The sequence below is a fragment of the Pecten maximus genome, chromosome 18 (genome assembly GCF_902652985.1).
Source record: "Pecten maximus chromosome 18, xPecMax1.1, whole genome shotgun sequence".
NCBI lineage: Eukaryota > Metazoa > Mollusca > Bivalvia > Pectinida > Pectinidae > Pecten > Pecten maximus.
The window spans coordinates 28,089,915-28,108,170 of NC_047032.1; the positions used below are offsets into that span (position 1 = coordinate 28,089,915).

Below are 18,256 nucleotides of genomic sequence, written 5' to 3' on the forward strand. Positions count from 1 at the left end.
TGCATCGTAGACAAAATCTCCCTCATTTATAAAGTTGTGCTTCCATGCATCTTGAGAAGTAGCTTTCAGAATGATTCTCAGAACATCTATCATCTATTTTTTTCCATTAACTGTATATAAATATGTTGACACTAGTTAAGGATGTTTTCAACAACTTAAAATTGAATTAGCTATTTTTGACTGCACACTTACATGTCTCTCGGGTCATTATCAAATATACATGTATTACATTTCCGAAACGATCAAAATTTCTCTTTATAGGCCTACCATACACATGAATATAGCTTAATACATTTTATTGAGAATGGATAAGTTATGTCTGAATACATGTAATAATGTACACGTATAGATATATCTATAGTTATTCTGTAACTCATTTTAAATTTAGAAACCTTTGCTCAACAGTTAAATCAATATCTAGAAGATTTTTTGAGATTTTCCATGGATTGTTTTATAAAGTTCTACTAAATGCCATTGTAGCATCTCTAGTATTAATCCAGTATGTTGTAAAAGTTCCAGTTGATGAGGTTGTTAACCTAATGTGGAAAAGTTTTGAAGCATAGAACGTACATGTAGAAACCAATACTGCATACACTGTGTAATGACAACAGATTTTCAGATACAATGCCGGTATTTATTCTTATACTACACATGAAGTCATTGAAATACCATAGATGTTCATCCCTGGGAATGTTCCAACACTTTTACCGGATATATTGGTAAAGCTGTTCGATTCGTTGCATGCAGAAAACGATAAATAATCATGGCTGAAGTACCGATATCTGTACTGTCGACAGGTTTTGTCATTATAGGGGGTGTTAGTAACTTGTTAGAATAATTGGACCCATCAGAATGCTTGGATTTATATACATGTACAAAATGTATATGCATGTGGTCTTTCAGAATAAGGCAACTCGTTTTAGCTCACCTGGACCTAAGGGCCGGTGAACTTATGCCATGGCGCAGCGTCCGTCGTCCGTCCGACCATCATCCGTCAACATTTCATTTAGGTTGCTAATAGCCTATAGTCCTGAACGCCTGAATGGATTTTGATGTAATTTAAAATAAATGATTATTGGACAGACTTGCAGAGATCTAATGTATACATGGAGGGCGTGGCACCCTTAAGGCCGGAGAGATGGAGGCCCAATATAGGGGAAATGGAGATAAAGCCGTTTAATCAGCACTGTGGTCCTGAATCACACAACTGGATTTTGATGAAATTTGGTCTAGAGCATCATTAGATAAAAGAGACCTAATTATGTATAAACGGACAATAGGGGATTTTTTTTTTATAATTTATTTTACAGCCAGCTGTCATAAAGTACTTTTGCATGTTCATTCGATTCACAATAGTCTAATCTATATTGATCCTATTCTTCCTATCATTGAATTATTTTTTAAGCAATTACTTAATTTGCCTTTAATCTTATCTACATGTATATAAATTTGAATGATTTAATTTGGTCTTTTTTAATGCATTTTTACACTATTAGATTAAATGTGTGACTTATAAAAAAAAGCTTTTTCTGACCCGAGTAGAAACATCAAAATGACACAACAGGAATCACCATATTTAATTCTGAATCATACTGGGGATTATACAGGCTACCTCAGACATACATATGTATACATCTCTGAGGGCACATGTACCAATCTGTACAATAAAACACATAATTAACACAATTTCTATTACATGTACATTTACTAAAAATTGTATATATACATTTACCAAGGTATGTACGTATTATCAAATAAATGTAGGTTTCCTATATGCACCTCCAGCATGTCTGCTCCTATATGTCAGCATCATTAGCAAAGATGTAGATGTAGACTTATTAGCTCTGACAATTAAACATCTTTTTCTCCACGAACGATCTATTTCTGCTACATACTGTATAATTTCCACATCCTAAATTCATGAACATATCAGACAAAACAACAGAACAGAAACAATATCTATCCAGCTATCTGAGATAATCTCTGACACAACACTCGATCCAGCTTTTATTTTGAACCCAGTCTCTTCAAATATTATACATCTGTATATGGATAATCTGATATAAAACTAACTGTTTCCCAGGAATCCTGTTCACAAAATTACGGCGTCCTGAAAGAAATCAGATGCATTTTATATATGGACTCCTAACTCACTTCATCCAGCATCTGATTACTGGATTCACTTGATGTACTGTGTATCAATCTGTAAAAGGAGAGTGTTGGTGTGTACATAAATATAGACTCTGTCACTTTTTAATCATTCCTTCCTATTACAAATCTTACACTGTGATATATATCTCAATATATTTGTACACACACTCACTTATTCCATCAGATATTGTTTATTTTATACATGTGTATCCAATGAATGTCATTTCCAGGAAAATTAACAGCATGTACAATACACACTTTTAGTTTCATATTAATCTTCATCACTTAAGTAATAACTACTGTGTATTGTTGAAGTTTTCTGATTAAAAGGAATCATTTGCTGCACCGCACATGAATTTGTAATCCATTAGATCACAGTACACTTTTGAACACTATGGTTGGTTCTATATCACATCATATAGTAAAGTCATCAGTCTCTCCATCTATGGCCACACTTCATGTTACAACACTTGTAAAACGTTGTCATGGGTTCATCTGCTGATCGAGTCTGTATCTGCATAAAGAATGCTCTGTTATGTGCACATCTTGGACAGGTTTCTGAAAAAGAAAATGAAGAAATGATAATGACTTTTGAGACACAGTTATTTATAATTATCAAAGGCATGGACTAGTGCTTTTCCTGTGAAACTCTCACAAGTTGTGAGAATCTGCTTTATTCAACTACAAGGTAGACTCATAAATAAACAAGCAGTCCAAGGGGCCTGTATCCTCACCTGCTACTAAGGCATCTTTAAAGTTCATCTAGATCATTTATAAAAATGCTAGGCTGATTCTTCATTCAAACAAGAGTAGCCAAAACCTTATATCATTAAACAAATTTGGTAGACATTCATTCCAGCATACTCTGTACCAAGTATTGTTACCCTTGCTGTTTTGTTCAGATTTGATCTCTGTGACCTTGAAAGTAGGTCAAGGCCATTCACTTCAACTAATTGAGACAAAATCATTTAAAGAAATTAAAACATTTAACCCCTATGACCTTAAAAGCAGGTCAAGGTTAATGTTGTTCATTTGGGGAAAAATACTTGATAGCCTTTAATAACAGCATGCTACTGGCCCAATATTGTGACCCTGGGCCTCTTGGTTATTGACAAGAAGTTATTTAAAGATATTTGACCCCTTTGACCTCGAAAACAAGTCAAGGTCGTTATTCAAACAACTTATTAGCAGGCCTGGCCTTCAGCCTAGCATGCATGCAACATGACAAATATCTTGATCATGGTCCTCGGCCATTGAGACAAAGTTCTTTGAAAGGAAAGCGCATCAGCTCACTTTAGTTTTGCTCTTCAAGCAGGTGAGCTAAATATTATATTGTGAAGAAAATATTTTCGAAGAAAATCTACAAATCTCAAAACAACAATTATTCTAAACAACTCCAACAATTTTGATTTCAATTAAATTTAAAAAAAAAAAAAAAAATTTAATCTTTTTTTTTATTCATTTTCAAAAAAAAAAATCAATTAAAAGTTACTGCGATATATCTAAAGTACTTTTTCCAACGCTTTTCAAGTTAACTATAATTTTTGAATATTTCCACATGCTACAGTATCTTAATCTTTGTTGCATAAAAAAAAGTACCAGGCTTCTTTTAATGGGTCATATACATGTAACTGCACTATAAAATATCTACTCCGAGTAATCATGATGTTTTATTAAGGTTTTTTTTTATATCCTGTTGATTATCTTGATAAGTAAAACCAACTTACCCTCTGTGTTGTCCACATTTTCCCAGGCAGCTGCACCACCCAACACATCATCTACCTCCTTCAACTTTGGGTACTTTCTATTGCTAATCTGTTTAGCAAAACAAAACAAAAAACAAACAAAAATTCAGATAATTTCACACATTAACAGGGAATTTTTACATATGTAAAATCAATACCCATTTTCCTGAAAGTCAAAGTCAATAATAGTAAAGAAATCTAGGAAACTCTTGTAGGTATACACATACGTATACATACAGGGTCAAGGCAGGAGCAAATTATAGTATTGTTAATGGGACAAAGAACATGCACATGTAAATAGTAGATATTCACTAGCTACAAAATTAACAAAACAAGAGCACTGCACAGATCTAGAATTTTAGACTGTCTATGTTAATGCTGCAAGATTCTTTCACTTGCCATAATACACACTTCAGCTGCACAGAAAATGTATAGCAGTGACAATAACACCAATAAATGTTTTAGGTTATTTTTACTTTTGTGTATTATAGAAAACAAACACTCATACATGTGCACATTGAGAATAACAATAACTGGCTATCAAACTGATATTTTCAATAAGAAGGTTTAAGTTCTGGTTTCAATCGTAAATGATCAATCAGAAATGTTTATTGATGGTATCAGCAAGAATCTAGTACCACTAATTACTACAAAGTACATTATTGTACGTACATGTATACTGTTTGTAAATAAACTTCAAATTTTACTATACATTATAATATGCACATTAAAAGAAAATAGTAGTCTCGCCTGTCAAATTCACAATGCATCCCGCGATTTACGGATCGAAGAATAGGTTAATTGATAGATTAACTAGGTACCTCTGATAAAATCCTAAATGATGCAATATATGGAAAATCGTAATATAATAATATATATAATGTACTATTATTGCATTATTATCAAGACACAGCCATGTCAATATTTAAGAATAATAAAATATTAATATGTCAAATCATTTCAAAACATAATGCTTTGGTTGAAATAATTAAATCATGACACTTTTTTTAATTTTAATGTGGCCGGGGAGAGGGGGGGTCGTGGACCAAACATAAGTTACTCTCAAACGAAGACTTTAAAATTTCATGTTGATTTACCTTTCTCTTTATGTTCTGTATATAAGGACAAGTGTTACACGCGAATCGGTAACATGTCTCCCCCTCTTCAACAACTAACACATTAGAACATGTCGGACAAAACATCAACATTGTTGACGATTTCACATAACCGGAAGTTTGTCTATCTGGCGCTTGATTTATCGTGATCAGTGTAGTGTTTGAATGGCAAGTAATAATAATAGTATAGTGATGCTATCATCAATTATCAATATGCCGTAACTGGTTGTTTGGCTGGATAAGGCTCAAAGATCTACCTTAAAACAGGTGCTGCTTATTTGATTCATAAATGTAAGACAGTCAAACGTGTCAAATAATGCTTTGATGATAGAATACATGTAGGCACCTAGATCTACAATGCAAAGTAACCAAACATCACGCTATGAATGATGTATATAGTAATATAAATCACAGGCGTTTGAAGTTCTGGCTGTAAACTGAGATAAATACCCTTATTTTTTATATGGTATTATATCTCAGTTTACAGTCAGAGCTTCAAATACCCTTGTATAAATGTATGGAACGCCAAATTAACATATATTCAATTATTTGAAGATACGTTCAATTATTGAAGATAAGGTTGAATTTAATTGAAGATAGGTTCAATTCAATTGAAGATAGGTCCAATTATTCAACAGATAGGTACAATTGAATTGAACATTTCTTTAATTAAATTGAACCTATCTTCAATTGAATTGAACCTATCTCTAATTTAATTGAACATATCTCTATTAATTGAATTAAACCTATCTTTAATTGAATTAAACCTATCTTTAATTGAATTGAACCTATCTTCAATTATTTGTAGGTTCAATTAATTGAAAATATGTTAATTTGGCATTCCATAGTTATAAGTTCAACCCAAATATCATTCGTAACGAACCCCTGTGACTGTGAAACTATCTTTGTAGTCCGTCTGTCCATCGTCAGCCTTTCCATTTCAATATTTCAAAGCCTTAATTTCCAATATCCAAAACTAAGGCCCATGATCACATGGTATCAGGACCATAAAAAACTCATATATGCTATTATGAAAGTTTAAGGCTACCATTGAAAATTTGATGAAATAGATCAATCAAATATGTATTTAATTTCCTTTTTCATGTAATCAAAGATAGGTGAAACATTGTAGATGTAGGGCCATGATATTGGGCCAGTAGTGTGCTTGGATGAATTGCTGTTTATAATTCTGTTTAAATGAATAGATTTACATTCAGATATTACTTGAACAAAGTACATAGTTTTCAGGTCTAGACTCAAGATCAATGTTAAAAGTTGCATTAGAAGCAGTGAGTGCTACAGGCCCCTTGGACCTCTTGTTTTATATCATGCCGTTATCTTTAGTGTTTTATTATTTATTTATTGAATATCTTATTCCTGTGATCTGATTATATATTGGACATTTTTTGGTAGAGGATCTTACCCGAGTGCCATGGCTACCAGGTTTTTTTGTTTTTTTGGGCGGGGGGGGGTGGGGGGGGGGGGGGGGGTTATTACACAAGTTTAATCATTTTCAGGTGAGTGGCATATCAACTAATGTAACAAGTTTAATAATTCCACAAGTGTGAGAGTCTCTTTTATTTTGTAATGAGAATAACATTGAAAACTGTCAGATTAATTAATTTCTATATAATTAGACAGCTTTATATGGAACAGGCAACTTTCGAATCAGTGATGGTATATGCAAGCTCATGTTTTGTTGTGGCATCATAAATTATATGACATGGCAATTGTGTTACGGTATTATACAAATGTCTCACAATATTTATGACATAGCCATATGACAGCATGTACAGAACAGGCCATTAGAAGCCTTCTAAATCTGCTAAATGTAGCTTCATTCACTTCAGTTTATAGATTATATTGTAGCAGACATGTTTCTAAAAGGCATTTCGTTTTTACCTGCTATTTTTTTAATGTTTAAACTTCAGAGTACACAGTTTTCCTATAATAAAACCAAAGCTTAATGCAACTGGATGGAATTCCTTTTGTCTAACTGCTATACAATAACAATATATATACTGTGTATATGGCAGGGCATTGGTTCAGAAAGCAAGGGATCACTAGTATTTAGTCATTTCAGATCTGTGTTGTAGAAGAAGCTGTCTCCATCAGTCCATGTGACCATGGATCCTACAGGGATGAAAGATGTAGAGATATCCAAGATGGATGATAAAAACCAAGGGGAGACAACCAACGATGGGGAATCAACTTTAGTGACAGACTTCATCCCAGCTTCTACCTCAGCCATGCTTCCCTCAACTGATCAGACACTGAGTCATATAGATGCCATGTCTCAAGTACAGGGAGTGATGGCCAATCTCATAACAGTAAGTCACACCTCACCACGGTAACCATCCTCTCCTATCCTCCACAAACACCTCCTCTCCACATCCAAATAAGTGACACTTCACCATGGTTACCATACCCTCCCGTCTTCTCCACACATACCTCCTCTACACACCGAATAAGTGACATCTCACCACGGTAACCATCCTCTCCCATCCTCCACAAACACGTCCTCTCCACATCCAAATAAGTGACCCTTCACCACGGTGACCCTACCCTCCCATCTTCTCCACAAAAACTTTCTCTCAACATCCCAATAGATTACACCACACCATGGCTACCACCCCCTCCTGTCCCCTCAACATACACTTCCTCTTTGCACCCCAGTTAGTTAACCACACCACAGCTGCCATCCCCTCCTGTCTTTTCTACAAGCACATCCTCCCCACACCCCAATAAGTTACCCTACACCACAGGTACCACCTTCTCCCATCCTACCACCAAACACCTCCTCTCCACACCCCAATAAGTTACCCTACACCACAGGTACCACCTTCTCCCATCCTACCACCAAACACCTCCTCTCCACGCCCCAATAAGTTACCCTACACCACAGGTACTACCTTCTCCCATCCTACCACCAAACACCTCCTCTCCACGCCCCAATAAGTTACCCTACACCACAGGTACCACCTTCTCCCATCCTACCACCAAACACCTCCTCTCTACACCCCAATAAGTTACACTTCACCATGGTTACCACCCCCTTCCATCCTCTCCCCAAACACCTCCTCTCCACGCCCCAATAAGTTACCCTACACCACAGGTACCACCTTCTCCCATCCTACCACCAAACACCTCCTCTCCACACCCCAATAAGTTACACTTCACCATGGTTACCACCCCCTTCCATCCTCTCCCCAAACACCTCCTCTCCACGCCCCAATAAGTTACCCTACACCACAGGTACCACCTTCTCCATCCTACCACCAAACACCTCCTCTCCACGCCCCAATAAGTTACCCTACACCACAGGTACCACCTTCTCCCATCCTACCACCAAACACCTCCTCTCCACGCCCCAATAAGTTACCCTACACCACAGGTACCACCTTCTCCATCCTACCACCAAACACCTCCTCCCCACGCCCCAATAAGTTACCCTACACCACAGGTACCACCTTCTCCCATCCTACCACCAAACACCTCCTCTCCACACCCCAATAAGTTACACTTCACCATGGTTACCACCCCCTTCCATCCTCTCCCCAAACACCTCCTCTCCACGCCCCAATAAGTTACCCTACACCACAGGTACCACCTTCTCCATCCTACCACCAAACACCTCCTCTCCACGCCCCAATAAGTTACCCTACACCACAGGTACCACCTTCTCCCATCCTACCACCAAACACCTCCTCTCCACGCCCCAATAAGTTACCCTACACCACAGGTACCACCTTCTCCCATCCTACCACCAAACACCTCCTCTCCACGCCCCAATAAGTTACCCTACACCACAGGTACCACCTTCTCCCATCCTACCACCAAACACCTCCTCTCCACGCCCCAATAAGTTACCCTACACCACAGGTACCACCTTCTCCCATCCTATCACCAAACACCTCCTCTCTACACCCCAATAAGTTACCCTACACCACAGGTACCACCTTCTCCCATCCTACCACCAAACACCTCCTCTCCACACCCCAATAAGTTACACTTCACCATGGTTACCACCCCCTTCCATCCTATCACCAAACACCTCCTCTCCAAGCCCCAATAAGTTACCCTACACCACAGGTACCACCTTCTCCCATCCTACCACCAAACACCTCCTCTCCACGCCCCAATAAGTTACACTTCACCATGGTTTCCACCCCCTTCCATCCTCTCCCCAAACACCTCCTCTCCAAGCCCCAATAAGTTACCCTACACCACAGGTACCACCTTCTCCCATCCTACCACCAAACACCTCCTCTCCATGCCCCAATAAGTTACCCTACACCAAAGGTACCACCTTCTCCCATCCTACCACCAAACACCTCCTCTCCACGCCCCAATAAGTTACATTTCACCATGGTTACCACCCCCTTCCATCCTCTCCCCAAACACCTCCACTCCCGCCCCAATAAGTTACCCTACACCACAGGTACCACCTTCTCCCATCCTACCACCAAACACCTCCTGTCCACACCCCAATAAGTTACCCTACACCACAGGTACCACCTTCTCCCATCCTACCACCAAACACCTCCTCTCCACGCCCCAATAAGTTACCCTACACCACAGGTACCACCTTCTCCCATCCTACCACCAAACACCTCCTCTCCACGCCCCAATAAGTTACCCTACACCACAGGTACCACCTTCTCCCATCCTCTCCCCAAACACCTCCTCTCCACGCCCCAATAAGTTACCCTACACCACAGGTACCACCTTCTCCCATCCTACCACCAAACACCTCCTCTCCACACCCCAATAAGTTACCCTACACCACAGGTACCACCTTCTCCCATCCTACCACCAAACACCTCCTCTCCACGCCCCAATAAGTTACCCTACACCACAGGTACCACCTTCTCCCATCCTATCACCAAACACCTCCTCTCCACGCCCCAATAAGTTACACTACACCACAGGTACCACCTTCTCCCATCCTACCACCAAACACCTCCTCTCCACGCCCCGATAAGTTACCCTACACCACAGGTACCACCTTCTCCCATCCTACCACCAAACACCTCCTCTCCAAGCCCCAATAAGTTACACTACACCACAGGTACCACCTTCTCCCATCTTACCACCAAACACCTCCTCTCCACACCCCAATAAGTTACCCTACACCACAGGTACCACCTTCTCCCATCCTCTCCCCAAACACCTCCTCTCCACACCCCAATAAGTTACACTTCACCATGGTTACCACCCCCTTCCATCCTCTCCCCAAACACCTCCTCTCCACACCCCAATAAGTTACCCTACACCACAGGTACCACCTTCTCCCATCCTATCACCAAACACCTCCTCTCCACGCCCCAATAAGTTACCCTACACCACAGGTACCACCTTCTCCCATCCTACCACCAAACACCTCCTCTCCACGCCCCAATAAGTTACCCTACACCACAGGTACCACCTTCTCCCATCCTACCACCAAACACCTCCTCTCCACGCCCCAATAAGTTACCCTACACCACAGGTACCACCTTCTCCCATCCTGCCACCAAACACCTCCTCTCCACGCCCCAATAAGTTACACTTCACCATGGTTACCACCCCCTTCCATCCTCTCCCAAAACACCTCCTCTCCACGCCCCAATAAGTTACCCTACACCACAGGTACCACCTTCTCCCATCCTATTACCAAACACCTCCTCTCTACACCCCAATAAGTTACCCTACACCACAGGTACCACCTTCTCCCATCCTACCACCAAACACCTCCTCTCCACGCCCCAATAAGTTACCCTACACCACAGGTACCACCTTCTCCCATCCTATCACCAAACACCTCCTCTCCACACCCCAATAAGTTACACTTCACCATGGTTACCACCCCCTTCCATCCTCTCCCCAAACACCTCCTCTCCACGCCCCAATAAGTTACCCTACACCACAGGTACCACCTTCTCCCATCCTACCACCAAACACCTCCTCTCCACGCCCCAATAAGTTACCCTACACCACAGGTACCACCTTCTCCCATCCTATCACCAAACACCTCCTCTCTACACCCCAATAAGTTACCCTACACCACAGGTACCACCTTCTCCCATCCTACCACCAAACACCTCCTCTCCACGCCCCAATAAGTTACCCTACACCACAGGTACCACCTTCTCCCATCCTATCACCAAACACCTCCTCTCCACACCCCAATAAGGTACCCTACACCACAGGTACCACCTTCTCCCATCCTACCACCAAACACCTCCTCTCCACACCCCAATAAGGTACCCTACACCACAGGTACCACCTTCTCCCATCCTATCACCAAACACCTCCTCTCCACACCCCAAGAAGGTACCCTACACCACAGGTACCACCTTCTCCCATCCTACCACCAAACACCTCCACTCCCGCCCCAATAAGTTACCCTACACCACAGGTACCACCTTCTCCCATCCTATCCACAAGCACCTCCTCTCCACACCCCAATAAGTTACCCTACACCACAGGTACCACCTTCTCCCATCCTACCACCAAAAACCTCCTCTCCACGCCCCAGTAAGTTACTCTACACCACAGGTACCACCTTCTCCCATCCTACCACCAAACACCTCCTCTCCACACCCCAATAAGTTACACTTCACCATGGTTACCACCCCCTTCCATCCTCTCCCCAAACACCTCCTCTCCACGCCCCAATAAGTTACCCTACACCACAGGTACCACCTTCTCCCATCCTACCACCAAACACCTCCTCTCCACGCCCCAATAAGTTACCCTACACCACAGGTACCACCTTCTCCATCCTACCACCAAACACCTCCTCTCCACGCCCCAATAAGTTACCCTACACCACAGGTACCACCTTCTCCCATCCTACCACCAAACACCTCCTCTCCACACCCCAATCAGTTACACTTCACCATGGTTACCACCCCCTTCCATCCTCTCCCCCAAACACCTCCTCTCCACGCCCCAATAAGTTACCCTACACCACAGGTACCACCTTCTCCATCCTACCACCAAACCCCCTCCTCTCCACGCCCCAATAAGTTACCCTACACCACAGGTACCACCTTCTCCCATCCTACCACCAAACACCTCTCCACGCCCCAATAAGTTACCCTACACCACAGGTACCACCTTCTCCCATCCTACCACCAAACACCTCCTCTCCACACCCCAATAAGTTACACTTCACCATGGTTACCACCCCCTTCCATCCTCTCCCCAAACACCTCCTCTCCACGCCCCAATAAGTTACCCTACACCACAGGTACCACCTTCTCCATCCTACCACCAAACACCTCCTCTCCACGCCCCAATAAGTTACCCTACACCACAGGTACCACCTTCTCCCATCCTACCACCAAACACCTCCTCTCCACACCCCAATCAGTTACACTTCACCATGGTTACCACCCCCTTCCATCCTCTCCCCAAACACCTCCTCTCCATGCCCCAATAAGTTACCCTACACCACAGGTACCACCTTCTCCATCCTACCACCAAACACCTCCTCTCCACGCCCCAATAAGTTACCCTACACCACAGGTACCACCTTCTCCCATCCTACCACCAAACACCTCCTCTCCACGCCCCAATAAGTTACCCTACACCACAGGTACCACCTTCTCCCATCCTACCACCAAACACCTCCTCTCCACGCCCCAATAAGTTACCCTAACACCACAGGTACCACCTTCTCCCATCCTACCACCAAACAACTCCTCCTTCCACGCCCCAATAAGTTACCCCTACACCACAGGTACCACCTTTCTCCCATCCTACCACCAAACACCTCCTCTCCACGCCCCAATAAGTTACCCTACACCACAGGTACCACCTTCTCCCATCCTACCACCAAACACCTCCTCTCCACGCCCCAATAAGTTACCCTACACCACAGGTACCACCTTCTCCCATCCTACCACCAAACACCTCTCTCCACCCCCCCATATTAAGTTACCCTACACCACGGTACCACCTTCTCCCATCCTACTCCAACACCTTCCTCCTCACGCCCCAATAAGTTTACCCTACACCAAGGTTACCACCTTCTCCATCCTACCACCAAACACCTCCTCTCCACGCCCCAATAAGTTGTACCCTACACCACAGGGTAACCACCTTCTCCCCATCCACCACCAAACACCTCACTCTCCACACCCAATAAGGTTACACCTACACTCACAGGTACCACCTTCTCCCATACCTACCACCAACACACCTCCTATCCACGCACCCAATAAGTTACCCTACACCACAGGTACCACCGTTCTGCCCATCCTACCCCAAACACCTCCTCTCCACGCCCAATTAAGTTACCCTACACCACAGGTACCACCTTCTCCCATCCTACCACCAAACAACTCCTCTCCACGCCCCAATAAGTTACCCTACACCACAGGTAACACCTTCTCCCATCCTACCACCAAACACCTCCTGTCCACACCCCTAATAAGTTACAAATCACCATGGTTACCACTTCCTCCTGTCCTTTTCCCAATACCGCTACATCCCTATCCCTTTCCACACCTCATTTTCAACAAACATCAAAGTATCCTTACATATGTACAGAAACTACATGAAAAATACAGAGAGTTACGTAGATGTCATGTCACAAGTGTAGATAGTGGCGGTTATCTCATTTACCAGAAGTTACACTACACCAGTCTCCCGTTTTCTCCCCCAACACCTCCTCTCCACATCCCTTTCCACACCCACTCCCTACCCTCATTGAGCTGTCCCTACAATGTTCAGGTAAAGACAGAAGATTCCATATCTTGTCACAAATGGTAAATGCTTCAGCAGCACATGCACAAAGCTGTTTTACAATACATGGGGGATATCAGAGGGGAACTAAACTTAGGTTCTGTATCAAAGAACATCCAAGTTGCATTTAAGACAAATTAGAGAAAGCCCAGTAGCACTCATTTTGACCTCCAGTCACACTACATATGTACATACTGGAAACAATTGGAATACTACTAGATACACCTCTAGATACACCTCTAGATACACCTCTACACCTCTAGATACAACTCTAGATACACCTCTAGATACACCACTACATACAACTCTAGATACAACTCTAGATACACCTCTAGATACACCTCTAGATACAACTCTAGATACACCTCTAGATACAACTCTAGATACACCTCTAGATACAACTCTAGATACACCTCTAGATACACCTCTAGATACAACTCTAGATACACCTCTAGATACAACTCTAGATACACCTCTAGATACAACTCTAGATACACCTCTAGATACACCTCTAGATACAACTCTAGATACACCTCTAGATACAACTCTAGATACAACTCTAGATACACCTCTAGATACACCTCTACACCTCTAGATACACCTCTAGATACAACTCTAGATACACCTCTAGATACACCTCTAGATACAACTCTAGATACAACTCTAGATACACCTCTAGATACACCTCTAGATACACCTCTAGATACACCTCTAGATACACCTCTAGATACAACTCTAGATACAACTCTAGATACACCTCTAGATACAACTCTAAATACACCTCTACACCTCTAGATACAACTCTAGATACACCTCTAGATACACCTCTAGATACACCTCTAGATACACCTCTAGATACAACTCTAGATACACCTCTAGATACAACTCTAGATACAACTCTAGATACACCTCTAGATACAACTCTAGATACAACTCTAGATACACCTCTAGATACACCTCTAGATACACCTCTAGATACAACTCTAGATACAACTCTAAATCGTGACACCACTAGGGAGCAATATGTCCAAGGGTAACTGTTGCATCCTATTCCTTAGTCATTCCCTATATTTCTAACAATTGTTACTTGAGGTTAATATAAATAGCAAATCGTGTGATATTTTACAAGCGTATAGATCACTTTCCTTGTGCAATGAAACAGAAGTAACTTGACCAATTGTTAATTTGTGTCATGGATGGCTATCCATGGGTCGTGCTTTTGACATGCAACTTGTTAATTATAAGCTAGCTGTAAATTTCAGCAAAACATCCGTAAAATGCAAGTTTTAGGAAAACACAGAAAGTTCACTTAGATCAGATATATTGCACAAAAAAATGCTGTTATGCTCACAATTGTCTTTACCAGGCAGTGAGAGAATTTGTAGGTACAGAGATTTGATATTTACATGAACCTTAAGCTACCTATAATTTGTAGGTTCAGAGATTACATTTAAGCCAGACAGCCTTTTGAAACATAGAAAATGATGTAGGTATCCCACTTATTTTCTGAATGTCCATCCAATCACTCTATAAAAGGGACTCCATTTAGGACCCCATTTATAGAATGTTCAGTGTAAAGCCCTGAGGTTCACCTATGGTAATCATATACAATGATAAAATGTTGATTGATTCATTACCAAGAGTGCTACATCATGTATTTATCCTGATGCTTCCTAGGTCTATCATTCTTCCTTAAGTGGAGCAATGGATTAGCTATTACTTAAATGAGCAATTGTACACAAGTAATACATGTATTAACCTTTGACCCTAGGAAGACCCTTTGCTGTCTGACCTTCCACCTCAGGTGACCTTAGAAGAAGTAAATTCCTGTATAGCCCTGGAATATGGACAAGCAATGGTGGTGAATGTAAGGCGGGCCGATGACGAGGTTATGGGTAAGAGCATCAGACGTATGACCTCATATTTACATGTACTGTATAGAATTGATGTAACCTATTCAGAATTGTGTATGACCTCATATCGGGTCAGTACAATTAAATTAACTTTAATACACAAAGCAACAATTTATGCTACTTGCTTATCAATCATCACACTACCCACTGCTAATATGATTAATAAGTATTTGATAATTTACATCAGTATGAAAAGTAACAAAGGTTGACTATTGTTTAACAAGTTTTCTAAGATTAAATTCTTATGTTGTAGCGGTAGTGGTCACCCAGAATGCAACAGTGTTGGATTTGAAGCATTCCATCAAGCGCTACATTATTTTGAGGCAGACACGAAATGGAGGGAAGCAGCACATCAGCTGGTAGGTTATACATACATATACATAGCCATCTGTACAAGTTTAGCTAATTAAATTACACCAGGGATATTACTTAAGGCTCTTCCAGTACAAGACATATCCAACAGGAAAATCCAGAATAAAAGAAATTCTTTACGTTTTACTTGGGTGCTGGAGAAAATGTGGCTTATTATAAAAATATAAACGATATGATACTATTTTGATTATTTACTTCTTTGGCCATGGATGGTCCCTGTTTGACAAACCTGGAGTCCTGCTGTTGGTAGGTATTTTACCGGCATAGACTTTATGTCACTTGAGGACTTCAAAGATTTTAAACCTCTGTGCAAGGTTATGCTGAGAAAATGTGGCAGATCATAATTGTATGGTAACCTTAGAATGAAATCACAATGGTTCATCACCTGAACTGGAAAGTTGAGTAATTTAATTTGCCTGTATGAAAAGGTGCAAGAATTCATAAAAGATTTATGTGGGAGGAAACCTGGATACTGAGGAAAAAGGCACATGCTGGTACACTCTAGGGAAGTAGATGACACCTTCAGCTTTTCACATTTGATTTAAACCTTGGCCATCAGAGTGAAGGTTTAGTGTCTTTCCATTGCATAGCTAGCTGATCACATGCAACAGTATGACCACCCAGCATAAAACTGATAGACTAAACTTCCAGATTGATAGACTAAACTTCCAGATTCAGTTATGGATATTATGTTAAATATCCACTCATATATTGAATACAATAATTACTATTTACCATATATGACTGTGTGCAAAATTGTCCTGCTAGGAACTCGTCATATTTCAGCTCTTCTCTCTTTGCAGGAAATATATTTGGAAGCGGTACTGGTTATACTTCAACTCTCAGAAACTATCAGATGACAGAAAAACTTTAAAACAGTAGGTCAATTGATATCATATGTGATGTATGATAATTTTTTTCTTATGGAGGGTTTAAAAATTGGTAACATGGTAAATATTTAAAAGCTATATCTTGTATTTCAATTATCAATGTTATTGTTTAGATTAATTAAATATCAACTATTTTCATTTATTTGACAGATACCAGATAAGAAATAAGGATGAGGTGACATTCATGAAGAAATTGAAGGAACGCTGATTACAACTTGCCTAGTATGTGTATGTAATGTTACTTCATGTAGGACTGGACTAACATTTAACCAACAAGCTGGGTCAGAGATGTTCTGTAGGGATATGTGGGCCCTGATGACCTGTTCATATCATAGGCGTTCAGAGACCTGTACACATCGAAAGGCGTTCAGAGACCTGTACATACTGAAGGCGTTCAGAGACCTGTACATACTGAAGGCGTTCAGAGACCTGTACATACTGAAGGCGTTCAGAGACCTGTACGCATCGAGAGGCCTTCAGAGACCTGTATACAACGGAAGGCGTTCAGAGACCTGTACACACTGAAGGTGTTCAGAGACCTATATACACTGAATTTGTTCAGAGATCTATATACATCGGAAGGTGTTCAGAGACCTGTACACACTGAAGGTGTTCAGAGACCTATATACACTGAATTTGTTCAGCGATCTATATACATCAGAAGGTGTTCAGAGGCTTATATACAACAGAAGGCGTTCAAAGACCTGTACATACTAAATGTGTTCAGAGATCTATACACATTGAAAGGTGTTCACAGATCTATACACATCGAAAGGTGTTCAGAGATCTATATACAAATGTACATCGGAAGGTGTTCAGAGATCTATATACATCGGAAGGTGTTCAGAGACCTGTACATACTAAATGTGTTCAGAGATCTCACATCTGAAAGTGTTCAGAGATCTATACACAGCGGAAGGTGTTCATAATATCTGTTCACATGAAGGTGTTCAAAGACCTGTACCCACTTTTTAAGTATTTAATGTAACAGTGTATACAGTGGTATTCAATTAATATTTTTACACAGAGGGAATAGTTGGATCTCTGGGATCCTTGATAGAGGACCAGAAAACATTGTGAGCATTATAATCTGTCAATCAACTTTAACTATTAAAGATGTACAGATCAAAATATTTCATTGTTGTTTATCAGATTCTATCGATACAAAAACATCCATACTAAATTGACCTAAATGAACATGATAGCTATAGAGTTAATACCTATTGAGTATTATCATTGCAGCGAGAGGCCTTGAGGACATTTTAGAGATGTACTTGCACGTACATTTACTCCAAAACCAAAACAGTATGCCAAAGCATCGTCATTCACCAATA

General features: G+C 40.9%; 2 protein-coding genes and 3 long non-coding RNA genes across 13 annotated transcripts; 1 reads left to right on the forward strand and 4 right to left on the reverse strand.

Moving 5' to 3' along the window:
* Nucleotides 1-1,558: 1,558 nt before the first annotated feature.
* On the reverse strand, nucleotides 1,559-5,138 carry LOC117316824 (DNA-directed RNA polymerase III subunit RPC10-like). The gene is made up of 3 exons (XM_033871602.1): nucleotides 4,994-5,138; nucleotides 3,879-3,966; nucleotides 1,559-2,709 (listed from the first exon to the last, which is right to left on the reverse strand). Exons 1-3 carry the CDS (start codon nucleotides 5,102-5,104, stop codon nucleotides 2,582-2,584), a joined length of 327 nt encoding a protein of 108 aa, XP_033727493.1. The 5' UTR covers nucleotides 5,105-5,138; the 3' UTR covers nucleotides 1,559-2,581.
* A 46-nt stretch (nucleotides 5,139-5,184) lies between these two features.
* On the forward strand, nucleotides 5,185-18,055 carry LOC117316724 (U11/U12 small nuclear ribonucleoprotein 25 kDa protein-like). Of its 9 annotated transcripts, XR_004529986.1 has the most exons (8): nucleotides 5,185-5,302; nucleotides 7,108-7,341; nucleotides 15,519-15,642; nucleotides 15,914-16,019; nucleotides 16,836-16,910; nucleotides 17,073-17,504; nucleotides 17,587-17,697; nucleotides 17,734-18,055. XR_004529986.1 is itself a non-coding variant. In XM_033871479.1 (6 exons), the coding sequence occupies exons 2-6, from the start codon at nucleotides 7,138-7,140 to the stop codon at nucleotides 17,128-17,130; spliced, it is 567 nt and encodes a 188-aa protein (XP_033727370.1). In that variant the 5' UTR covers nucleotides 5,185-5,302; nucleotides 7,108-7,137; the 3' UTR covers nucleotides 17,131-18,055. The 9 variants fall into 9 exon arrangements, 4 of the variants coding, with proteins under 4 accessions (XP_033727370.1, XP_033727374.1, XP_033727373.1 ...); XR_004529983.1 differs by having other exon boundaries at nucleotides 17,073-17,697; XR_004529985.1 differs by having other exon boundaries at nucleotides 17,073-17,669.
* Nucleotides 8,488-10,201, reverse strand: LOC117316726. Its single transcript, XR_004529988.1, has 4 exons — nucleotides 10,020-10,201; nucleotides 9,206-9,669; nucleotides 8,577-9,135; nucleotides 8,488-8,506 (listed from the first exon to the last, which is right to left on the reverse strand). It is a non-coding gene; the product is annotated as an uncharacterized LOC117316726 (long non-coding RNA).
* On the reverse strand, nucleotides 10,706-11,769 carry LOC117316727. The gene is made up of 3 exons (XR_004529989.1): nucleotides 11,654-11,769; nucleotides 10,885-11,583; nucleotides 10,706-10,744 (listed from the first exon to the last, which is right to left on the reverse strand). It is a non-coding gene; the product is annotated as an uncharacterized LOC117316727 (long non-coding RNA).
* On the reverse strand, nucleotides 12,081-12,364 carry LOC117316728. Its single transcript, XR_004529990.1, has 3 exons — nucleotides 12,325-12,364; nucleotides 12,211-12,255; nucleotides 12,081-12,140 (listed from the first exon to the last, which is right to left on the reverse strand). It is a non-coding gene; the product is annotated as an uncharacterized LOC117316728 (long non-coding RNA).
* Nucleotides 18,056-18,256: the final 201 nt, after the last annotated feature.

Coding starts and splice junctions, on each gene's coding strand:
- LOC117316724 (XM_033871479.1), top strand. CDS start 7,138: ATGGATCCTACAGGGATGAAAGATGTAGAGATATCCAAGATGGATGAT. Junction 7,342..15,518: donor TGATGGCCAATCTCATAACA/GTAAGTCACACC, acceptor CTTTGACCCTAG/GAAGACCCTTTGCTGTCTGA. Junction 16,911..17,072: donor GACAGAAAAACTTTAAAACA/GTAGGTCAATTG, acceptor TTTATTTGACAG/ATACCAGATAAGAAATAAGG.
- LOC117316824 (XM_033871602.1), bottom strand. CDS start 5,104: ATGTTGATGTTTTGTCCGACATGTTCTAATGTGTTAGTTGTTGAAGAG. Junction 3,967..4,993: donor TACAGAACATAAAGAGAAAG/GTAAATCAACAT, acceptor TTTGCTAAACAG/ATTAGCAATAGAAAGTACCC. Junction 2,710..3,878: donor AAATGTGGACAACACAGAGG/GTAAGTTGGTTT, acceptor TTTCTTTTTCAG/AAACCTGTCCAAGATGTGCA.